Source organism: Saimiri boliviensis, chromosome 2 (assembly GCF_048565385.1).
Source record: "Saimiri boliviensis isolate mSaiBol1 chromosome 2, mSaiBol1.pri, whole genome shotgun sequence".
Lineage (NCBI taxonomy): Eukaryota > Metazoa > Chordata > Mammalia > Primates > Cebidae > Saimiri > Saimiri boliviensis.
The window spans coordinates 78,188,439-78,214,637 of NC_133450.1; the positions used below are offsets into that span (position 1 = coordinate 78,188,439).

Genomic DNA, 26,199 nt, shown 5'->3' on the forward strand with positions numbered 1-26,199 from the left:
AATGGCCTCTTGGGCAGTAAAAGGCAGACTTTTATTGTTGTTGTTTTTCTTCTAAGCCCAAAGAGAGTAAGTATATTCTCTTGCTTGCTTCTTAATAAGAATCTAGTATTACTCAATACATCTCCCCTAAACAATATCTGTCAGTAAAAGGTGCCTGGGAAGCCCCTCTGCTTGTAAATTATCTCTAGTGATTAACTGTTGTTGATGGAGCAATTACAAAAGCTGAGTAAATGTTATATTATGGGTTATATTGCTCTCAATACAACATTGTATTGGCCTTTGTAATTCTGAAAAAATTGTTTTCAGATCTTTCCAAATATAATAAGATGAGAAATAAGTGAAACATAACTGCTATTTTCTAATTCCATCAAGCCCCTAAAGGTAATGTTTTTGACCCCAGGCTGGTAAGATACACATCTTTCCTGTAGCAAAAGAGATCTTTCTTTTTTTTTCTTGCCCTGTGTTATTTCTCAGACATAGGCATTTTCAAAAAGGCTGAGTATAAATGAATTAACCTATTTAGTATTGGACACCACCTCATTTCAGCTTGTGCTAACAGGGTCAAATGGACATAGTCTTTTAAACGTGCTCCCATGTCATCTGTATACTTTAGCTGCATTCTGGCCTTCTGGCTCAGTATGATGCAAGAATATAACATTTTAGCACTGCAACACAAGGAAAACCCATTCTCAGTTATTCTTGCTTTAAGCCATATAAACAGATATAATTTTGTTCCACAGATTTCCATTATGTAGTATTTCTACATTAGTATACTTGTTAACTGCATGGAAAATGGAGGCTTATGGTAGTTTTTTTATTAAAGTACTTGCTGCTTCAAGCATGATGAGAGGACTTTAACTCTAGAATCATTTAACAGTAAAAATGCAGTAATATTACAAATGACATATGATGAACATTCATTGATAGGCACTATCTTTTGTTAGTAAAGAAACATTGGAAAACTTTGCTTTTATATCCCTTATATCCTTATTATGTTTTCTTATGGTAGAATGTCTGATTTTCCTTTTTTCATTAATGGTTGTGTTACAGCTTCACGTAGGCAGTAGATTTTATTGAACATTTTAAAATTTGTTTTATTTTTATATATGTTTTTATACCAGCATATCCCAATATATACCCCACAAGATGTTAATAGGCTGGGTTAAATAAGACAGAAAGGTTTCTTTTTACTGATAAATCCTTTTTATTACTAGTATATGTAACAGCAGCAATATGTTTGATTATTCTGTGATAATAATTTCTCATTTTTCCTGTGCTGTTGCTAAAATAGCAGTCCTGTTTTTGTTTTCTTGGACTCATACAACATTAGTAGATATTTAACTCAGTTGAGGGTCCTCAGAGCATCAGCTATTAGAAAATATTTTTTTTCCCTCCTGTTATTTGTCTTTAGAAAAGAAAATTCAGTTGGTGTTTTTATAGGATCAGGAAGAAACTCAGAAAATTTACAACTGTTTCTGGTTCCATCCTGCTAGGATTCTTTTTAGAGGAGCAGTCTCTCCATAAAATAAATATCTATGGCTACTGTCCATATAGCTTGAGCATCAGAACTGTAAGAAAGTTCAAGTATCGTAGCTGAGGGACCTTGTCAACTAGAGAATTTTTGAGGTCATTGTGAGTTCAGGAATTTGGAGGTCTGAGTGCTGATTTCTGAACTGAAAGAGACAATTTAAGAGAAAAACAAAAAAGAAAAACTGTCCTGAAAGATTGAGAGACAGATTATGCAAGAAATAGTGACATATTTTCCTTTGAGTTTTTTGAAGAAGATTTCTTGCTTAGGTGAACTTTATTTACTATTGCTAATAAACTTATGATGGGATACGTAAGAGAAACTACACTTTTAGGTAAAATTAGGATAAGGAAGAAACTTTAACCTTAAAATCCCTCAAAAATCTCCACAGTTCTTTTCCAAATAACTGTAAGGTGCTGCCATTTACCAAGGTATGCTTCTTTAATTAAACTTGCTTTTTTTCAGGTACCAGCATTTAGGATATTAAGAGGACTCTGGAAATTGTGCTGCATTTATCTTCAAAGTTTTTTTATTTAATGTGTTTTTCAGTTTCATTTTATGATGTTTATTAGAAAGTGTGATTGCTGTGTTGTGCTTATTTTCCCCCATTTCATTCCAGTTGTGGGCTAAATATTATTTGGATCTACTTTAACCATTATCATGCAATTTATCTGAAGATTTTATAACTTCTAGCCTATTTTATAACTTCTCAGAACACGTTTAAAGACTACCTGGCCTGTGTAACAAGATACTGGTTTTGTTTCAGCATGACATTTATTATCTTAGACCACTTAATTAGTGTTTAGTAGGTGAGCAGTTGACTACCAGTTGGTTTTAAAAAATAAGTGCAGTAATAGGGAGTGGATGAAAAAGTGAAAGTGTGAAGTAGTCCAGGATATTATAGGTAAGAGATCATTCAGATCAAGATTTCAACAGAAAAAAAACCTTCTTTATGCATTAATGTTAAAATTTGATCTTATCTGGAAAGAGCCTATGCAATTTTTTGACAGGCCCCCTTGCTTTTCCCTTTTCCCTTCTTTTTCCCTTCCTCCCTCCCTTTATAGAACTAAATATGTCTGGCTGTCTGATTTGGTTGCCAGACTAAAATTAGTCCATAGTGATCTGGCAACTATAATATTTAAAGTCTTCTAGCTTGATTTGTTTTGACATGTACATCTAGTGGGGAGGGAAATATTATGGTAAGTAGTCACACCCTAAATTTATGACCTGTTTGGATTGAGTGACCATGTATTCCAGTTGCCTGGGGATAGTCTCACTTTACATCTGTTACTTACGTGTAATTTTTGATAACTCCCCCTTTTACTCTCAAAAGTGTTCTAGTCCAGTGAGGAATTCTATGGCTACTTTGTATTTTGATAAATGGTATTGATTTACTTCAAATACCAGTCTCTAGAGTTAGCAATGATATTACAACTGCATAAGTACAGGTTTCTGGTTTTCCTCCTCTTTCCTGAAGCTTCTCCAAGATTCTCTTGACATCACTGTTTTTACCTTTATTGATTTAAATCTATGCTATCTCTTCCCATGACTCTTTCCATAGCATATTTAGTGCCATTCTTAGACTTTCAGTTCAAATCGTGATACTGAATTTGCACTGTGGTTGCAAAACAGAATTAGTGTGGCCCTTTGTAGCCTGATAGAAATTAGATTTCTGATCAGTTGCACTTGTTTGCAAGGGATGAAGGAGTGAAATGAGGATAAAAGAGAAGGAAGACACATTAGGGAGACTGGTCAGTAACCAACCATTTATTCTAAAAATAATTTTTTTAAATGAGTAAGTTTGTCATAGGGTGTGGTGAGTTGGTGGCATTTTGTGCTAGCTTGACTTACTGCTTAAAAAATTCACTTCAAGAATTAGTGATTTAACATAAATAAAATACATTAAATCCTAAGAAAATCTCTCCTGATTCCAATTTTGTGTTTTCTAATATGTATATATTTATTACTTTATTTTATTCTGAATGTAATGCTTATTTTAATGCATTAATGTTAATGTTTTTAATAAATTATCACAGTTGTCTATGAGAAATTTCAAACCTATAAAGTGAACTAGAACTCATTTAAACTGACTAGTAATTCTGTAACTTTTATTTTACAGGCCATGTAATGTTTGCAGAAATAAAAATGGAGAATGGAAAGTCAAAAGGCTGTGGAACAGTCAGATTTGACTCCCCAGAATCAGCTGAAAAGGCCTGCAGGATAATGAATGGCATAAAAATCAGTGGCAGAGAAATTGATGTTCGCTTGGATCGTAATGCATAATTTCAAGCCATGGTTGGAACATTCCTACATCTGTTTTGCTGAATCTCCTAGTAAAAGTCATTTTTTAAAGTAATATTGTATGCTTACAAAAGCTGTAAAAATGAACTTTTAAAACTCCCACCAGCTTTTAACAGTATAATGTTAAAAATATACTGTAATTTTTGTTAATCTCAAGTTTGGGTTTTTAAAGACAGCAAGTCTGGTCATTCAGTTTAAATGAATGGTTATACTGTTTTTAATGAAATAAGCCATTTTCTTGTTGTTTTCAGTACTACATAGTGGGATTTGTTTGCTCTAGTTTCTCCAGTTTTTATCAACTTATTGTAGAGTAAAACATAGATTTTCCCCCCCCAAAACTTCTGTTTTATAATATGTATTTGTTGATGAAAAGAAAGGTCTCAGAAAAATTAGGATGTGATTTTGGTTGGTTTTAAATTACTGTAAGTTTTAGATTCTAAAGTTCAGGATTTTTAAAGTTTGATTTAAATGAAGAAATAAATTTTTGTCTCTGCCCCTACCTGCCATTCACATTTTCTGCATAACACTATGAATAATATCAATCTCCGCAGCCCCTTATTTTATTATTTCCAATAATTCCAAGTTCATATAGAACTGATAATGTAGCAAGCCCCAAGTATGATAATAGGCAGACTACTCCCAACTTTCTGTCTAGTTTCCAATCATTAAAGTGAACTGCTAAAAAAAGAAAAATAATTGAAATGTTGAGAGAGATGGTTATATAAGTTAGTCCTCTGCTGTTTACTTCTACAGGAGCTGATCCATTTATAAATGCAGTTTTAATAAACCATGGAATACCAAGGCACAACATATCAAACACATTGGATCCCACGATGTTAGACATAGCCATATCTCCTTTCCCTACAGAAGAAAAGCATATTGTTAAAATGTGCTTACCAATACTGTATTTTATTAATAATCTTCATAAGAAAAGAAACACTGGATACTTTTTTTGTTGTTGATTCATTTTGAAAAATTGTTGTTAGAATAAATGTCTTAATGAATTTGTATTTTAAAATTTTTCTTGAGTTAGTATTTAAAGTCTTAACATTTATTTAATAATTATATTTATTAAACCATTTTTCAATAAGGTGTATAGCTTACTTGTTGCTTTTTATTGTAATTTAACATGGTTAATTATTATTTAATGCACATTTCAAATGAATATTATTTCGGGGATTAGATTGAGTGAAATTAACTTGCTATTAAATAGTAAACATTTCCTTGAGTCACTTTTTTTTCCCTTCAAAGTATGTTGCTGAGAAAGTAAATATTTTTAAAGCTACTTTTACTCATTCCAGGCTTGTAGAATGACCATCGCAGCTTGAGGGATCTAGTTCTTACCTTTTCTTGCAACCAACACACTTGCAATTGTGTCTGGTATGCTTGTTCCTGCTGCTAATAAAGTAAGGCCCATTACTGTATCTGGAATTTCTAGTGTTTCCCCTGTAATAAACAGATATTTCAAGTTACAAATCTTACAGATTCACTAACTATTCTTTGCAGTTATTTTTGATATTTCCTTCCTGAACAAAAATAAAATAGGCACATTTAGAATTCAGAGCCAATATGTGCTTGCTTAGTTTTTTAGCTAGCAAAATATTTGAATCAGGTTGTTAATTTGGGTAACCCAGTTAGCACAGATTTTTAAATGACATATCTAAAGATATGTAACAGCCAAAATTCTGCCAATGAGAAATTTTTGTTTGATATTATTACAGAAGATATTTATGTCCACCATTATCTTCATCAGGGCTGTGCTGAATATTTGCTAATGAGACTGATCATTCCTCATTTCCATTCTTAAAATTTTTTCTTAAATTAGAGTTAAGCAAATTAATTATAGCTATCTTTAAGCTATAAATGTGTTAACACATATGTACCATTTATTGCATTCTACTTTAGTGGTAGACCTTAATTTAGCGATTTTTTTGAGGGAGGAGAAGTTTATTAAACTCTGAGGAAAACAAAACCTGTTTGTTTTCTACTTGAGTCTAACCTATGGTCCCAATTTATTAATACTTCTGTTAAATTTGATGTTAGGTCAACGTTTTTCAAAACTGTATTTATTCTCAGAAACAGAACCAGAGAGAAGATTTTTTTTAAAAAAGGATATGTAACTGTTCTTTTAATGTTGTAATTGAAAACTTGGTTTAATATCTTTTTCTTTATATCTCTTTATTGCTTAAAATGCCAATGAAAATAACTTAATTAGAAAGCTTATTTATTGCATGCTTATATATTGATACTGGAATTGGAATTGGTTGTTAATTTCTGTTACTGGCTTTGCTAGAATTCATATGTGCATAAAAAACACTAGTATTTATCATCTTGGGGGCTGTTCTGTGATCTATTACATGATTTTTGCTCTCTCTTAATTTTCCTAATATCAAATGTGTTCTGGCTGAGTGAATTTGGATAGATATAATATGCAAGCTAATTGGACTTTTTCATTTTTCTCATTAAAAAAAGAAATAGTCTGCTTTTTGCTAGCATAATATTCTAATACTTACATTAATTTGGGAAAAGTCAAGAGTCAACAAATTTTTGTGTCTGTGAGGGGCCAGATAGTAATTATTTAGGGTTTGCAGGCTGCGTGGTTTCTGTTGCATTTATTCAGCTTTTCCAATGTAGTGTGAAAGCAATCATAGATCATATGTAAAACTTTATGAATAAAAATAAGCTGGGTTATTTTGGCACACTGGCAGTAGTTTGTTCACCTCTGCTATCAGTCAATTCAGGTTAACCTTTGTAGGAGAAATTACAGATTATTTTTGTCTTTGTTGATAGTTTTTTCTTTGGGGACTATAGTGGATAATGGCCAAGAAGCAGTAGTTAAGTCTTAATCATGAAGGCAGTAGAAACCTAGAATTACACTTTATCTTATACCCTTTTCACTCATTTCATAGTATGTTCGTGTTGCCATGCTGAAAAAAACAAATAAAATATAATCTACTTTAGCAGTGAACACACATTGTTTTCCCCAAAATTAATAGAGCTCCTTGCTCTGTTTTTTTTTTTTTTTCTTATGTAATGGAATTGGATATAAAGAGTTTATTGCAAGCCCCATGGAATGTGATTAAATTATTAGCATAATAAAAAGACATTCTATGAATCTGACTTCATTTACAAGATGATTTCTTGAATTGTACCCCAGGCTGAATAACAGTGGAAAATACAGTTTATATATAATACACAACTCACAAACCCAAATGATCTTGTTATAGTAATACTTAATCATTTCATAAATGATACTGATCTTCAGCCTTGCTGAAAAGAAATTTGCTGTGTAGCTAGACTACTTTGAGTGAACATAAGCAATTTGTTCTTATATGAAATTATTTTCAAATTGTCCTATTGTACTTAAAATACATACCAGTTATTGTGACCATCCAGACCAGGATATATGTAAATGCAGATATCCATAGTGCAGACATGAAAAAGGTTATCACAAAGTAGTTTTTCCAAAACTTTCTTCTACAATCTGGTGTGGTTAGAAAAAGTAATGTGATAATAGGAAGGGATAATACCCAGAAAATCCTTTTTAAGTCTGCTTCAGGCATGTTGAAAACACTTGGTTGATCTGTTTTGGAAAAATTAAACACTTTTGAGTTTTCTCAATTGCTAATTAAGTTAGAAATGTCTACTTAGAATGCTATATTGAAATAAATTGGCTGTGTCAGTTTTTAAAAGGCTATTTAAAACATTTGAGTACTCATTACTGACATTGCTGGTGAAAAGAAACTAATTGAAACTTTAGGGCAGACAGTATGAGATGTGACACTCAGCATTTCTTTATTTGGGGCCTTAAATTTATCAAAATGTCTTGGGCCATTCCCTAAATATATTACAGATAGTATTCATGAAGTGTCAATTGGACATCTCATGTAGATTGTCTTCAGTAACTTTTTGCTTAGGGGATTAACCTGGCTACTAACCTGGCTACTCCAGTTGTCTCTGCTTCACAATACTGATGATGCCTCTGCCTGCCCTATGTACCAGATAATGTGTACTCAGAGAATATAACATAATTATAGCATCATCTTTTTTATTAAGTTGCATATCCTAATTCTTATTGGAAGTGGTTTTTCTGTCCTGTTTCATTACTATTTTATTTATTCAGACTTTTCTGAAGTTCATAGAAAGAACCTTAAAGTAGGAGCTAGTACATCATCTACAATATAGTTTATGAAAACTGAGTATGTTTCTTAATTTAGTGAAAGATAAGGATAATGATAATATATTGGATAAAAATGGGAATTTAATTTAAAAATTTAAAATTTGTATGGCACTTACAAATTGGATCAAATCATGTTAAAACTAATGCTAGTACAGCAACTCTTAAAAAGTTTGCCAAACTTCAACCAATGTGCCATTAAGTAATATTAGATATAATTTTATTATATCAAAGAGTTTGGATTGGTTCCTTTGCGTTTCTTATTAAAAACTTAATTTAGAGATGCACACCTGTCATACCTGAAAGAGCAGAAGCTAAAATTTTTGTAAGAAGGGGGAAAAGTCATTTCAATTTTTTAAGTAGTAAATTAGAATAAGCTACCCTCCTAAAGGCTTGATTAAAATTAGAATCTGTTTTAGACAACCACTTTATAAAATAGTAACCTATGAACTTATAATTCTGATCATAGCTGAATTTGACTTCCTAATGAACATATTATTTACCTAAATGTTTTGCTACTGCTTTAAACAGTAAACCAATTGTTTTTCTTCATGTTTCCAAACCAGCCCCTTTTCCTGAGTTCCCAGTTTTAATAAGTGGTGTTCCCATTTTCTTAGTCAAGATTCGAACGTAGGAGCTATCTTGGTTAGTCTCAGTTGCCAAGTCTTGGTGATGATTCCTTCATATAGTTTCACATCTGTTCTCTTTTATTCCTATCACTTTCACTTGGACTAGGCACCTAGTAAACATATCAGCTGTTGTAATAGCCTCTTACACACCTCCTTGTCTCTTACTTCATATTTTAGTTCACTGAATATGAACATCACTCAGGGTAACATTACTAAGATAACAGTTCTGATAATTTCCTCACAAACCTTCCAAGATTCTTACAATAGCATTTAAGATTCTTCTCATCCTGTCTTTCTTTCTACCTTTCCTCTGTTTCCTTATTATACATATACTGTGCTATATGTGCTTTACTCATATCTCTGCATCAGTAGCTGTTATTTACTGGTTGTAACATCATGTCATTAGTCAAAATCTTACTGGTCCAGCAAGGCCCAATTTAAATGTTCCCTTCCCTGTGAAAATTTCCTATCTAACTGTCCTCACCACATTTTGATAATCTGTCCCATTTGTGAACCACAGTCACACTGTATTTTTTTTATGGTACTTAGCTATTTTGTATTTCCTAAGATATTGGAAGTTGCTTAAGAGTAGGGACTTAGTCTTTATCATTTCTGAGTCTTACAGTCTTACATAAAAAGCACACAATAGCTGCTGAATTGAAATTTTAAAGTTCTGCTTTTGTGAATAGTCTTAATAATGGGCAGGATTTAGTGATTACCTTCAGAAACCTGACTAAGACCATGTAAACTTATAGAGAGCTGAGAGTAGCCAGAGTCTTCATAAAATATTCCACTATCAGTTCTTGATTGCCGACGAATGAATGGTTGACCTTCATCTTCCCATCCCATCAGTGGCTGCTGTTCACTTCTCTCCATAGCTTTGGCAAGACAAGTGCAGCAAGGACTGCATTTCTTTAAAATATATTCGTTAATTTTAATGTCAAAACACAGCACCAAAACATATAATCCATATATCAAAAGCAGTAAAGTTCCTTCATACCTGTAAATTAAAGAAGAGAAATTTGTGTTTTTAAATTAAAAATGAAAGTCATTTTGGTACTGATAGCTTTTGAGCAGTATCTATTGAATAATTTTCTAACAAAAGTAGCCACAGAACAATAAAAAATTTCTAGATTTTTTTTGTAGATTTTCCAAACTTAGTTACAGTATTACTTCTAGATATTTTTTTGTAGATTTGTCCAGACTTGGTTACAGCATTATTGTAAGTTTACTGATAAAAACTGGACACTTCTATGTTTAAAACAAAAACAAAAACCACAAGATCAACAAACTCATTGTTTTTACCTGTAGATACCTTTCAAATGGTAGGTTAAAATGCAATGAAAATGATAATTGGAGATTTTCAAAACAAGTGTAAAATTAGTGAATAGTGGTGAACATTCTCTCTACCTCACCTCATTGGCACAATGCATTCCCCCAAATACTTTAAGCCATTTTAACTGTCCAAGTTTTCTGGTATAGGAACTTTGTGTAAAATATTATTCAGAATATGGGAGACTTTGGCTGAGATTTTTCAGTTTTAGTAATTTTAATGTAGGTGAAGTTGGTTTACAGTCACAAGAAAACAAGATGTTCTAAAATATAAAATTATACCTTGGGAACCAAGAACTGTTTCTCTGTACTCTGGCAATTAGCAAAAGCCATCACATTTGAACCTTGCATTTACCTTTTATTTTCATAGCCAGTAAATCTCTGCTACATCTTAAGGAGCAGTTCTGATTTCCCTAATTGAGGGAGCATTAGCTTGGGTACTCTCACAGTCACTGTCCCTTACAGATGACTGCTGAATTCTAGAAGGATTTCTACTCTACCAACACAGTCTGTCTTAGGAAGACAGACTAGATGACAAGATGATTAGTTTAGAAATTATGCTTCTGGCTGGGTTTTAAGTTTCTTGATAGCAGGTTTTATGCAGTGCTGCAAAGTTGTGGTTCTCCAGTTGGGCACTATTTACTTTTTTTTTTTTTTTTTTTGAGACAGAGTCTCGCCCTGTTACCTAGGGTGGAGTGCAATGGTGCAATCTTGGCTCACTGCAACCTCCACTTCCCGGGGTTAAGGGATCCTCCAGCCTCAGCCTCCCAAGTAGCTGGGATTACAGGAGTGTGCCACCACACCCAACTAGTTTTTTTGTGTGTGTTTTTAGTAGAGATGAGGTTTCAGCATGTTGGCCAGGCTGGTCTCAAACTCCTGACCTCGTGATCTGCCCACCTTGGCCTCCCAAAGTGCTGGGATTACAGACATGAGCCACTGTGTCCGGCCACATTTTTTTCTATTTTTCCAGTGTCATCTGGAAGCTATGCAATGTTTAACCTGTGTAGCTGTGTTTTACGTTTCATTATCCCTTATATCTAGCACCTAGTAGGTGCCTGCTGCTTACTAGTTGAAAAAGTTTGTCTTTGTCTACTCAGTCACCCCCTTTTTCATTTTCTTGGACCAGCTAGTCACAGGGAGATCATAGAGAAAGCAAACAATTTTTAATATTAAAAGCTGAGCATTGTTAGTTCTTAGAAGTCTGTAGTTTCTCCTGAATGAGCATCAGAAGTTTGGAGGAATTTTAAATGACTTCTTTTACATGCTCTACCATCCTTCTCCAGTCTTCCGTGACCATGACCGCTTCTAACCAAGGCAAGGTAAGCAGTAACCCAGCAGAAGAAAAATTCAATGGTTGTGGCTTTAGTGGACAACAGAAGTTGGGAAACTTTCTGAATAGGCAGCCAGTGGGGAGAAGGAAAAGTGGTGGTCTCCAGTCACTGGTGAGAGGAAAAAGGAGACTGTGAAGTTACTAAAAAGAAATTGTGAACTAGTGAGAACTGAATCAGCAATTGTGATGAGGTTAACTCTCACAGACCTGTTGGAATATGGTGTGGAAGTGGCAGACGAAGGGACTGAAATAACACTTCTGAAAGAAAATGTTACTAAAGCATTAGAATGTCATAAAAATCTCTGTAATTTTTATATAAGAATAATTTTCAAGCTTACCAGTAAACTTGGTTGTCATATATTACAGCGAGAACTGCTGCTACACTAATTGCGTATGCTGCACAGTCTCTGAATAGGGGCCAACATGATAGTGTTGAGACCTGTAATATGATAAGTTATTATTTCCATTACATTGTAACTTCAAGTACAATCCTTAGTATAATACTAAAATTGTTTGTATGTTTGTAGTTAAATATTGTTATCTTTTACATATTGCTCTGAGAAAAATAAACAAAAATTGTGTTCTAACTTACACAGACTTTCATAAATTTAACCATGGGCTAATGTGGGTTAACTTCAAATTGAATACATGTTGTTTTTCTATTGATTAATAAATTTGATTGCATATATTATTAGTGCCCTGTTGTCCATCCCAGACTACAAAGAGTTATCTTTAGAATTTTTTAAGACAATAAATTTTGTTGAATGGTTTTGCTACATACCATATTAGATAGCAAGCCACAGGCTGCACAGATGCCAAGGAGATTATAAATTGCAGATCCAAGAATGGTGCTAATGCCAATATCTCCCTTTGTGATAAATACACCTATGTGCAAGATAGTAGCAGCCAAGTTAGTGTTAACTTGAAGAAAATAAAATCACACTGAGTCAACAAGAAGTATAAGGAGCAATATTTACCTAGGAAAGCAGTAACTAATTCAGGAGCTGAACTACCGGCTGCCATGAAAGTTGCACCTGCAACATCCTGAGATAATCCAAGGGCTGAACATAAATAAAATGATTGTTATGCCCAATAAAGTGAAAGAGTATGTCTTTACAACTAAACACAATAGATAATCAGAGCTACAGCTTCACATAAAACCACTAATATTTACTTAAACTTTATACAGATTAATAGTTGCAGTGTTTTGCTTCTTTATGAATTCATTACTTAATACTTCTATAGATGGGGTGAGAAGGCCGAGACTAAAGGGAGTGCCAAATGTAGGGTTATTTGGAATCAGAAAAGCCTCTTTCCTAGCTAGAGGGCTAGTAGATGAATAGCAACAGCATGGCTTTGAAAATTAATTTGGAAATTGTAACCCAACTGAAAAAGATTTTTAGATCTATAATGAAGTTGAACTGAGCTTGTTCACAAATTTACACAAATCTGTTAAGTCATTTCAACTGTCCATTCAAATTTTCTGGTATAGGAACTTTGTGTAAAATACTTGGAATACGGGAGGCTTTGGCTGGGGTTTTTCAGTTGCCACACAGAGAATATTTGATGATTTTAATGTAGCTGAATTTGGCTTATAGTCACAAGAAAACATGGATATTCTAAAAAAATTTGCAGTTTCAACTTTGTCTAGTTACAAATGAGGGAAAATTACTTAACTAGATTTAATATTGTGTAGCCTCTTGATTTAAAACATGGATCTATTAAAATTTTTCTCTAGGAATGTAAGGAAGTACTGAAATACTACAGAAATAGATTGTGTCTATCCTCCAGACTTACAAGCATGCAATTTTATAAACTTAAGTGACTGACAAGATGAGAGTATTAAGAAATTTTTGGTCCTTTTGATTTTAGGGCCAATATTGACCTACCATAGGAAGGAACAGAGAAAGCCTTTGCTTTGGGAAGGCTGAGATAGATTTGCCTAAGAAACCAGGCTTTACTGATAAACTAAAAACTAGCCAATAGAAGTAGCATGCCATACATGAAATTACCTACCCTAGGTCACAAAGTTAGTACCCAAGTCAGAACTAGAATATGGGTTTTCAAGACTTGATGGCAACTCTTTGTTGATGTTTATTGTCGTTTACTATACCTATTGGATTTTGAGGCTTCAGTCTTCCCAGACCCTCAAACTCTAGTGTGCTTGATTGAGTCCTTGTCACGGTGGTCAGTATTTCCTTCTTATTGTTGCCTGCACTCAGGTCGACTTTGTTCTCTAGTATGCTGAGACTGCATTTGAACTTACTGATTCCTTTTTTGTTTCTTGGTGTGGCAGATTGTATATTACAACAATAGTTACAATATTTTTCTGCTCCACAGTTTTTGAGAACCCTAAATCCCCTATAAACAACAACAAAAAAGTAGTCTATTCCTCCTGAAACTGAATGAGCCTTTGTGACTGATTTGACTAATAGTGTACAGCTATGGCAGAGTCATAATATTTTTGAGGCTAGGACATAAAAGATGATACAACTTCCTTGGTGTAATCACTTGGGACATTTCCCCTAAGCTATGACATAAGTCCTGCTACTTTGTTGAAACCTCCATACTGGAGAGACCTCATGAAAAGCCCCTAAAGAAATAGAGTTGCGTAAGGAATTGCTGCTGTTTCAGTCCCCACATTTTGAAACTGCCTAGCCTAGGCACCAGACATAGGAGAGAGTGAGCTCTCAGATGATTCTAGCTCCGTCCTCTGACTATCCCTGCATGAAAGACCCTCAGCGAGAACCACCTAGCTGAACCCAGTAAACCCCCCAAACCGTGAGAAGTAATTGTTTTTATCCACTAGGTTTGGGGTGATAGTTAAGTCATATGGTGGTTATTTGTTACATTTATTGAGTACCTACTATATGCCAGATGCCTTTTTAATGTGCTAGTAATACAGCAGTGGACAAAACAGACAAATACTCCTGCTCTCACAGAGCTTTACTTTTAGTAAAGGGAAACAGATAAGATAAGGAAAATCCGCATGGTATTAGCGATAAGTTGCAAGGAGTAAAGGCAGGGAGGGGAGAAAGAGAAAAATGCCAGAGAGGAAGGACTGAAATTTTAGATTGGATAACCAGAAAGGACTTAATTGAGAAAGTAACTAAAGACTTTGAAGTGAGGAGCTAGTCACATGTGTACCTGGGCTAAAAATATTCTATGCAGAATGAATGACTGCAAAGGTTCTGAGGTAGAGGCTAGCCCGCGTGGTGGAGAAAGAGAAGACCCGCATGTCTAGAATGGAGAGTGTCTGGGGAAAGCAGTAGGTGAGGAGATTAGAGGTAATAGGCAGATCATGTAAGGCCTTGTGGATTCCAGTAAGGACTTTGGCTTTCATTTTGAAAGATGTGGGAAGTACCTGGAAATCTGTCATCCACATATTGTCTGATGATGCTAGCTCCAGTCATTAATTTTATCCCTTGGGGTAATTTGGTCTTGAGAGATCCAAACAGTCCTAATGTGAGCTGTTTTGACACTTGCAAAACCATTGTGAAAAGTTCTCATGTGGTAGTTAGAATTATTTAGGCCAGGCCCTCTAATCTATTTGCCTTTAGTCATGTCGCTTGCTGAACATCTATCTGCAGTGACTAGTGAAGTGAGAAATAAATGGTTTGTGTAGTTTACATTGTATCCTAGTCCATTTTGTGTTGTATAAAGGAATATCTGAGGCTGGGTAGTTTATAAAGAAAAAAAGGTTTGCTTGGCTTGTGATTCTTCTGTCTGGAAAAGTTCAAGATTGGGCATCTGGTGAGAGCCTCAGGCGGCTTGCACTCATGGAAGATAACGGGGAGCTGGTATGAGCAGAGATCACATGGTGAGAGAGGAAGCAAGACAGAGAGGTGGGTAGTGCCAGGCTCTTTTAAACAACCAGCTCTCTAAAGGAACTAAAGAGGGAGAATTCACCCCCTAGGTGGTAACCTCCATGATCTAAACACCTCGCATTACTCCCCATCTCCAACATTTGGGATCAGATTTCAACATGAGGTTTGGAGTGGACAAATATCCAAACCATAGAATATTTCCTAGCATTTCTCTTCCTGATTAGAGTGATTACATCTATATGTATACATACATATACATTCATATGTATAATCACTCTAATCACTCAGTATGTGTATATATATATATATATATATATATATATATAGACACACATATATGCTATATTCTTATTACAATTCTGATGAGTACAACTGGTCATGATATTTAAAACAGAACAAAAAGATAAAGCAGATGGCTCTGTAATTAACTTTTTTCATTTTAGAAATGAAGTAAATTATACATTCATGGTATACAATGCACTCCCATATACATAATTTAATATCAACTATCCTGCGATATGAGTGTTTATATTCCATTTTACAGATAAACAGGCCCAGGAAGTAAAATAGTATCACATGGATTGCAAGGGTCTTAAATGTTGAGAGTTAGGGCATAAACCCTGAGCCTATTGATTCTAAGCCCAGTGTTGCTTTTATTTTGCCACAGAAACCCAATATAAGAACAGCACTTAGGCCAATTGTAATATGAGGGTCTTTTTTGTTTATACTTTGTGGCACTGGCACCATAATCACCCCCATTCAATTATTTCCTGGTCAAAAAAATAGTTACTGAGAGCCAAGAATACGTAAGAAGTTTTCTAGCACATTCTAGAGAATTTATAAATTTAGTGCTGCTGGATATTATCATGAATTGTCTTCCCAAATCAAATCAGGGCTAGGTAATATGTAGAAGAAATTGAAAAAGAACAGAATGCCATATCTTAAAGTAACTGTCCAAACAGTGCAGTTGAATACTGAGCAATCTTCGTTTAGCACTAGCTGAAGAATGCTTCATTAGAAAACTCAGTCTCAAGAGACAGAGAAGGTGATTTATTGGGCTGTTGCAAGTAGGAAAATAGGTGGTTCTTTAGAAAAGTTTCAGTCACGTAAGGCAGTGGGAATAAAGCTTGTTCCTATTCACTGCACTCAAATTATGAAAGGAAAGCTTTTGTGTAGAAGGATATATAAAACTTAAAGATATTTTAACAAATTATTTCTTAATGTTCTAAGAATATTTTATAAAATGTTTTATACCTTTGAACTTTAGAATAGATTGCTTTGTCTTCTCTGACCTTTTGGGTAAAATTTCTTTCCTCTATAGTTTATTATTAAACATAAATTTTTTCTATTTTTTACCTCCCATAGCTATTATTCCTTTTTTCCTCTATTACTCTAAAGGAATAATCACATATCCTAGAAGATACAGTAGAAATGTTCAACTTGAGTTTTCTTCATAGGTTTAAGTATCAAAATGTTGTTCATATAAAACACAACTTTGTGATAATATGCTGATTATTGAAATTCACCATACTTTTTCTTAAGTGTGTTCTGTGATGCCATGTTAGAAAGTTAATAATGGTTTTTGAAAATCGCCTTCTGGAGATATTATATAGTAGGAAGAATATTAAACTAAAACCGAGACCTGGATTCAGCCCTGCCAGTAACTTGATATGAGACTTAAAGTTATTTAGATAAGCCTCATATTTTGCCATCTGTGAAGTGGAGGGTCAGACTACACAATCTTTAAGGTCTCATTTATTTTTTAAATTTTTGCTCAAAATTATAGAATGTGAATTCTATCATTTAAGGCTCTATACCATTTCTTATTTTTAATTAAACTTCTTTTATAATACCTATGCCCCCCCGGAGACTACATTACCAAAATTGAGAAGATGGAGGGTAATAACAGAGTGAGGAATACTTTTATCATTATATTTGAACCACTCTGATCATTTTAATATGTGTCTAGTCCTTTTCACAATGCACATTTTAAAATAGTTACAGCCATAGGCTATATGCAATTTGGTGTCCTCTGGCATCATCAAAAAATATGCAAATTTTTGTGCTTTGTGAATGGATTAGAACTTTAGAAACAATCAAAAGTCTATCAGACCCAACTCTAGTGACTATGGTGAGTAGTTATGCTGAGTCATACAATTTAGCTTCCAAAATGAAGTGCAAAGGTGAATTGATGTCTTTTTTATGATTTTCAAAACTGGTTCTGAAATTAATTTTAAATGTATTTCTAGAAATATATTGAATGGAATACATGCCTGGAGGGGAAAAATAGTTACTGAGAGTCAGAAATACATTACTGCATGTATGTGCACTTGGACGTTTTTAACAATAAATAAGACAATTTGATTACCTTACATTTACCACCTCATATTTTGAGCAATGAAAGAATGAATTCTGAAACTGTAATGATTTTAAAGGCCTGATTCCACTGAAAAAGGACTCTCCCTATCCCCAATCTAACAGCTATAATATTAGAGTGGATTTCCACCTGCCCTTAGCCTGTCATATGAAGCATACTTTTATACAAGACACTTTACCTCCAAACCTAACAATTACTTCATTGGGAAAGTTCTGTAACTTTCCCAAGGTCATATAGGAAATAAATGCAGAGGTAGGAAGGAAACCTAGATCTTTCTGACACCAAGAAGCTGCTCTTTCAGCTATCCATGTGGGCAAAGTAAAGGGATAATACATAGTTTTATTATCCTTTCTTGTTCCTGCAATAGCGTCTTGGTAAAACACTGACTACTTAGCACTTACTTAGATCTATATGCCTGGTGTAGATTTAGGTGCAGTCCAAGGGGACCACAGTTTAGATCAGAGAAAAAAGAACAACAAAGAGGATGAAATGCTCTTAGGAGAATGGATGCCTGTGAAGTGGGGAGGAAGCACTATTCTTAGATTCTTTGTTCTTTAGTCAAGCTTTTGCTTCTGTAAATTTCATGAGGATTAAAAATCAAACAATCCCCCGAAACTGTAGGCTATCCAAATGCCATACTCACAGAATTATTTGAATCCCAATTTTTTCAACTTAGAAACAATTCTACCTGGAATTAAAACTTGCATTTCTTTCTTATTGCCTATTTCTGAAACACAAAGCAGAACACAGGCAAATATTAGTCCAGAGCAGAGTAAGTGAAAAAATTTTAAAATAAACAGTAAATATTTTATTTAAGTATATTTCCCCCAAACCTTATTAAGATCATTTTCATATAAGATGTGTTATTATTCTAAGGTATCAGTGTGATGGAGGGGTTATAATATCTAATTGAATGGCATATTAGTGTAAATTTTTTTTTGAGGTTCATAGCTGGCTCACTGTGGAATCCGGACCCTATCAAGTGGACCAGTCTTAAAGGGTTTTCAGAATTTTCTGTGTTTATATCTTGAAAAAATATAAAGAAAGCTGGTTAGAACACTGTTTCAATACCTCTGAGATCCCCATTACATATCAAAAGGATATCTTGTTTTCATTTTATATTAACTTTTGTGTTTCTAAAAATGAGCTGCTTAGAGAGATGAGACAAACTGGTCCTATTTGGTCTTTAAGTGAATATAGTTTGTATTATATTTTAAATTTATTATATATTGGCTTATATTTAAATTAAATTTAAATTATTATATTTAAAAGTGACTTTTAAACAATAAAAGATGAAATAAAATGGTATGGATGCTAATGTAAAAGAAATAAAAGGAACTTTAAACAGAATATTATTTTATTTATTTATTTATTTTGAGATGGAGTCTCGCTCTGTCACCCAGGCTGGAGTGCAGTGGTGTATTCTCTGCTCACTGCAAACTCTGCCTCCCAGGTTCAAGCAATTCTCCTGACTTAGCCTCTGAGTAGCTGTGGTTACAGGCCAGAAGCCCGCCACCATGCCCGGCTAATTTTTGTAGAAACAAGGTTTTACCATGTTGGCCAGGCTGGTCTCGGACTCCTGGGCTCAAGTGACCCACCCTGGCCTCCCAAAATGCTGGGATTACAGGCGAGCCATCGATAATATTCCAGAGATATTTAAGGTTTAAAGTTTTCATATGGCTTATTAGATAAAATAAAATAATGGGTTTAATAAGCTTATCTCCTACCTTGTCAAATAGGCCTTGCTTTTATTTACCTTAATTTGGTATTCAAGCTCTAGCAGATGCACCATAGATTTGGTTATTTGCTCCAAATATACTTAAATAGGCCTTGGTATTCCCCTTCTCCACTTTCATCTTTCCTGAGTAAAGGATTCTAACCTTTGTAGTCTGTTGTTTTGCGACAATGAACATTCAATGAATGTTTTCTATGTGCTAGGTTCTTGCATAAGCAGTTCACTTGTGTTTCTTCATGCACTTGTCACACAGCTCTATAAACTGCAAGTTTTAATCATTTTGTTTTGCAGCTGAGATAGCTGAGGCAGTGAGCAGTTAGGAACTCTGTCCAAGGTCACACTATTAGCAAACGGCAGAACTGGGATTTGAACCTAAGCTGTCTGGCTCCAGGGTGGGCACTTTCAATTGTCTCTCTATAGGAGTGTGGCACTAGAGCATATGATGTCTGTGTCCTCCCCCTCCGATTGTCTGGGGATTCTCAGCATTTGTCATAGACCATTCAGCAACTATATCAATATAGAGACAGAAAAAACTGGAAAAAACCCAAGCCAACAATACCAGACATGACTACAAGGTGATGTAACTAACTTCCCAAACTAAGCACAGGAATCCTAGACACAAGTTTCTAAGTCAGGCTTACATGAATGATCAGAGACAACAGAGGCTCCCTCAGCTTCCTTAGAGTCATTTGGATTCCTCTCTCACTGTGTCTCTGTTTCTCTTCCACTCTCTCATACACACCCCTCAGGGTATCCATCCAGGTCACGTTCTAGAGTAGTGCAACTGGTTGGGATGAGGAGGCTCTCCTTAGGTTTATTCCTCACCCCATTACCTCTAGCTCCTTTAGCTCTAACTTGGGTTTGGATAATGTTCCTCTCTGATCACAACATTAACTCTCTTCCCAGAATCTCCATCCTGCTTCCCATCACAGAAGCCAAGTCTTTTCTTGGTGAAAAGTGAAACACCCTGGACAAGTAGAGGGTGATACATTTTTCCCCTCTATCATATGGATTAATTTCATTTCAGCTTTCTGTGTTCAGAGAATCATTAGCTTCTTTTCCTACAGAACCTGAATGGAAAGAAAAAGCAGATAGGACTGGAGGAAGGGGGCACAGCAATTACATTTTCTTTTATTGGCTCCATACAGTTACAATGATGGTAAAGTGTCTGAGATTGCCTAGTAGAGATATGTGCTTTTCCAGCTTTTCCAGTGTTTGAGGGTAGAGCAGAGGGTGGTGTGTGACTTTTATGATCATGAGTAGAGGAAAAACCAAAAAACAAACAAAAAAAAAACAAAATCCTTGCTAGAAGCCTCTGGTGGTGGCATCTCTAGGAGACCAAGACTAACGTATGTACATCAGAAAGAGGAACAACACTGGTTTGACTGAGCTAAGGCCCTCCCAGAGCACCAGCAAGAGATTCTGCCCTCTACCACTTCCAGCTCTTCCCTGCACAGAGATGACAATCCTGAGCCTCTTCTAGTCTTCACCTTGCTGTTGGTCAAATGAACCACTGTGGTGATTTGAAGAGTGAGTAATGGGCTCATGGGGCAGGGGCGGGGCGGGGCCTGCCAATCCTTCCATGGTATTCTAGGTTGGAACTCAGTATACATTCCCCACAAGACATTATAGCCTCATCTATGATGATTAAGTTCCACAATACTATATTATAATCTCATGATCTAGGACAAAATGTTTAGGCCTGAAAGCTTATTATGGGTAAGTATCTATAGCATTGATTTACAATCACCTATAGGTTGCCAAATGTACAAAATAATTTTTGTAAATAATTCATTGTATTCTCTTTATTTTGTAATATACTTCCTCCCTAGTAACTGAGGGGATTTGATATTTTTTTGGCAAAATTTTCAGTGCTTTCAAGAGGAAAATTTCTTGTAAGATGGTTCAATGGAACCATTCAGAAACAACTATATTCTGGCAGCCAATCTCAAATAAGGATGTGTACAATTATATCATGTTGAGATCATACTTGTGTTTTGGCATCAGAGAGATTGGGACTTTCTCTGTGTGGCTATGTGGTCATGAGACATTACCTACCCTTTCAGCCTTGGCTTCCTCATCAGTAAAACCAAAATATTAGTCCCTACTTTGTAGGGTTTTTGGAAGACTAAGTGAAAACATATATATCTATACATAATTACATATTATATAAACTATATGTATTATTATAAGATATATATCTTTCATCTTCTATAATTGTATCTTAAGTAACTGATAAATAAGAACACTGTAGTACATTTTGGAATAAATTTGTAAATAGTTTTGAGATTTATGTTAATAACTATTAGTTGACAAAATGGGTGGAATTATTATGACTCAGTGCTCATCAAAAACCGAGGAAAGGCAAAGCACTTGCAGATTTTGAAGCCTGTTTCTGCAGATGTAAAAAAAACTTTCAGGAAAATTGTTTTTTATTGCTGATGTCAAAATTTGGATGAGACCATGCTAGACCTTGAAAAGAGAAGTGACAGAATTAATTTATAAGCATTTAAAAATGAATTGAGCTAGCACTATTTCTATCTCATTTTGTTGCCAATATTTTCAATACACAAGATGAGGGTCAATTTTTAACAGCTGAAGATTTGGCAGTGGCATGGACATTCATCAATCACACATCTGTAATAGCTACTATATTTCAGGGCAGAGAGACTCATTTGAGAAATGCATGTTTGCAGATGATGTTTCAAAGTAATTTCACAAGGGGCATGTTGGAAGTCATTTAGACATATTAATGTTCACTTAATGAACATTATTTGGAAGTTATAATCTAAATTTTAATGCAGTTGTATCTTCTACAGGGTTGGAAAGGTTTTTAATTTATTTCTGACTTCTCTAAGTTTTTATAAATAAAATTCTTCATAGATTTAATTTTTCAGTCATGTCATTGTTCAGTTAAGTCATTAGAAATGGAAATAATACCTTACAATTTAAATTTCTATGTTTCATATGACAAACATTTTAAAATTTTTAGTGTTTTACATTTTTCTAATTAAAAGTGCAGTATTGGCATAAGAATGAACAAAAGGGTTAGTAGAATACAGTTGGGAGCATAGAGACAGATCTACATCTTTATAAGAATTTAGTATATGAAAATTGATCAACTTTTGGAAAAAATAACATTACATCCTATATAGCAAGACAGATTCTTAGTGAAAGAAGTAAATATTTAAAAAAATCCTATATGTAGAAGAAAATATGATTTTTATGACCTATGGATAAAAATGACTTTCTAGTTATAAAACAAAAAGGAGAATGATAAAGAAAAATATTTACAAATTTACTTAAAATATTTAAACTTCAAGCTTCAATGTGATAAACACAAAATGTAAAAACAGCAAACTATGAAAAAGCATATGATATAAAGTAATACTAGAAAAAGGGTTAATGTCCTTATATATTTTTTAAAGTCTTGAAAATCAATAAGAAAAAGACAGATACCCCTGATAGAATATGGGCAAAAAAACACAAAAGCAAAACCACAAAATTCAATAAAGCTATAAAATATTCACCCTCAAGCCTTATAAAATAATGTTTAAAGCAATTAAAGATATTTCACATATTTTTCATGGTTTTCTGGAATGAATACTGCTATACATTAAGTTAGTGTAAGTAGGCACAAATTTTGTGGGATGCCTTTTGCAAATATATATTATAAGACTTAAAAATATCCACATCTCTGCCTTTTAATCAGAAATCAGAGAAGTGTGCAAAGATTTTATACAATTATGGGCATAACATTAACACAAAAAATTTAAAACAGGCCAAATGTCCAATGAGATTAATAGTTTTAAGTTTTATGATAAATTTCTACTTGTTGCATATGTGTAAAAACCAGTTTCAAAAGCTCAAATCATGTATAGAATCATGGACTATCATATCATTAAAAATAATGTTTTCAAAGAATGTTTAATAATATGGGAAAATATATACAATAAAATATTATGTGAGAATAAGGAAAGGCCCCAAACTGTATTATAGCAAGATTCAAAAGTTTTAAAGGAAATATACTAAATGGTAACAGTGTAGATCTCAGGGTAATGGAAATATAGGTGATTTTATTTTTCTGTTCTACTTTTCTTGTATTTCATTAATACGAGTAAAACTGTTAACATAATTTAATATTTATTAAAGAAATATCAATGTCTATGTAAGATGTAATGTCAAGATAAAAAGTATATGTTTGTATCTACTTAAGAAAAATTGTAATAAATTAGGCTAACTTATTCTCTATTTTTTTATTAAACAGGTGTTGAGTGCCTTTGCTATTGCCAGCTACTGTTTTAGATCCTGCAGATACTGGTATACTGCAGTGAACAAGGGAGAAAATAATTCACCTTGCATTTCAGCATGGGTTGGGGGTGGGATGGTGGACAAAGGGAGAGTTTACATTCATGCTCTTTCCCTTTATAAAGAAATGGCAGCAATGTGTATATATGTTGGGGGGTAGGTGAGGTTGAGGATGCTGCTGTTTCTGTACAGTCTTGTGAATATGCAATAGGAAACCCAAACCTTAACGTTGACATTGCTTTTTGCTGAAATATGAGCATGCTCAACCAAATAAATAGCCAAGCATGAGCCCAAGTCTAGAAACACACTTTTGCTTATATGGCACAAAACATACTGCTACCCTGGTTTTAGGGACCAGTGCACCAGTGAAGGTCTATGCTCAGAATTCTGGGCTACATATACTGCCGAAGGAGCAGAGCTCAGAGGCTTGGATCAGCTGATCTTTTTTTCAGAAACCAATAACAGAGCTCTTAATTTTTAATAACTGAATTTACAGTCATCTGACACCTGAGGTCACTTAGGATGCAGGACTTATTCTTCTGTTTATTTATTTATTGGTTCTTAAATATCAATTAATTTCCTTAATGGTAGGATGCTGGGAAAGGAAGATGGGGAGGGTGATCCTTAACTGCATCACTTACCTCTTTAGAGATGAAGTTATAGTGAGCTTAGAGTAAAAATGAAAAAAAAGTTCAAGTATAAAATGGCAAATATTAGGAGTTTCATTGTATTAGAAGTGTATACAAAGTACATACAAGTGAATTCTTGGAACAGTTCTTAACAACAAACATCCAGGCAGTAGACAAACCAGAGATTTCTGGAAATAGGCAGGAAAATAATAACTGCTGGGTTCTAACTTAAAGAAACTCTCATTCACATTAACAACCAAGAGAAACCACACTCGACCAGTTCCTTAAACATGGGACCCCACAACACAGAAGTCAGTGCTCTGCAACCAGCTGAGAAGTACAGTGCAGCTGCTAAGCTGTTTCAAAGACAGTCATATCTGTGTGACACACTCTTCCAGAAGGTTACAGGGAAGCTTTCCAGCCACTTACATTCACTGATGATTTCCAGGGAGGGTAGGAAGTACTCATCGCAGACAATAGATATGGCCATGAACATGTAAATGATAATTAGGAAGTAGATGATAATGCCTCCATCTCTGCGCTCTTGTCTTGTGAAAAACCCTTCGGGAAACTCCGATGATGGAGAAATAACACATTGGGTGCTATTTTCTGTTAAGGAAAAGGAGGTGAAAATTTGAAGTCTGGAGTCACACATTCCAAGCCCACATAGAACTTCCTTAAGAAATCTGTTAAGTGTGGGGTAACTGGGTAGAATTTTAAGAACCCAGTGAAAATGCATAAAGCAATTCTGAATATGACATAGTTGTAGAGTTTTTTAAACATTATTTTTTGGGGCTGAAAAGAGGTGCTTTAATGAAATATGTTGATGATGGTTAAGAATTAAAAAGAGGAAATCATGAAATCACTCCTCCTTTTCTGCTCCATTTCTGAATGCTCCCCAAGCAGAAATGATATCTCTGATACATGAAGATTTCTAATATCTGTACAATTTCATTTTCTCATTTCAGAGCCTAAATTGTCCACAGGCCTGCAAAGAATCATCCACTGTTGCAAAGAACGTTTCTAAGAAGAAAGATTTTTTTTTCACAAAAAGCTCTGCAACAATAAAAACTGGAGACTTGGCCTACTGTGATCTCTGTGAATCACTTTGGAGTATATTTAAGAACTTATTTGAAGGATCAAAAGTGTTTGATATCTTTTTAAAAGCTAAACTTCAGAGCAAATACAGCAAGAAGCATAAGTAAAAGTGAGACCATTGAGAATTTTTCTCTTTTTGTCCCTTCATCTGCATGTGGTAGCAGTAGCAGCAGCTGCTGCCGCAGAGGTAACTCACCCCAGTGTACACCTACCTGTGGCCCTTGGGAGACGTTGGGGCAGGGAGACCCCCGGGAGAGGCAGGTGTGCTGTGGCCCACAGGATGCCGAGCAGCAGGGCGCTTCTTGCCCATGTCTGGCCCCCTTTTGTCTGCATTTCTGCTGTGCTCTTACTGCAGCGTGCTGCTTCAGGAAGGGAGAAGAGAAGGATTAAGCTGGATCATGTGAGGAGTCTCCTTCCTGCCCAATATCCCGCCCAGGGCACATCTCAGCAAGGCCAGCACAGGAGAAAGGGTGAGTGCAGTCAGCCAAGCTACTCTGATCAGGAGACCCAATCTCCAGAAAAGCCGGAGGAGATGGAGGAGATCCGACAACCATTGTCTATAACTATTTCCATGGCCTACAGTCTCTGAGGGCAGATTAAGGCAGCTTGTACTTTGTGAAAATGTGTGGTTTTATTTAATGTCTTCATACTGGCTCTGCTTGTGACTTTCTCTAGATTTATAAAAACTTGTGTTTGCAACTGCTTCCCCTCTCTCTCCAGCCCTTTCTCCTAGAAGTTATTGGGGCTCATATTAATATATGTACATCCTTTTCATATTTCTGTTTTAGCCTTTCATCTTCATCTTCAGTTAGGGCCAAAGGGAGAAAGGCCAATTAGGAGGTCACTGCAATGATCTAGCTGAGAAATGATAGTGACTTGAACCAAGGCAGTAGCAATGGGAATGGGAATGGAGAGTAGCTGACAGTTT

The 26,199-nt window shown here is 34.7% G+C and overlaps 2 protein-coding genes across 3 annotated transcripts in view; one reads left to right on the forward strand and one right to left on the reverse strand.

Annotated features, from left to right (window-relative positions):
• Window positions 1-4,328, forward strand: part of MYEF2 (myelin expression factor 2) — a 36,018-nt gene extending 31,690 nt beyond the window's left edge. For both annotated transcript variants that reach the window (XM_039468825.2, XM_039468827.2), the window contains one exon: window positions 3,648-4,328. In XM_039468825.2, coding sequence (XP_039324759.1) covers window positions 3,648-3,811 — 164 coding nt within the window. In that variant the 3' untranslated portion in view covers window positions 3,812-4,328. The remainder of the gene's footprint in view (window positions 1-3,647) is intronic.
• A 39-nt stretch (window positions 4,329-4,367) lies between these two features.
• SLC24A5 (solute carrier family 24 member 5) lies at window positions 4,368-25,644 on the reverse strand. The gene is made up of 9 exons (XM_003928889.4): window positions 25,484-25,644; window positions 24,603-24,782; window positions 12,275-12,358; window positions 12,079-12,182; window positions 11,636-11,736; window positions 9,355-9,635; window positions 7,206-7,412; window positions 5,174-5,275; window positions 4,368-4,690 (listed from the first exon to the last, which is right to left on the reverse strand). Exons 1-9 carry the CDS (start codon window positions 25,602-25,604, stop codon window positions 4,368-4,370), a joined length of 1,503 nt encoding a protein of 500 aa, XP_003928938.1. The 5' UTR covers window positions 25,605-25,644.
• Between the last annotated feature and the right edge of the window lie 555 nt (window positions 25,645-26,199).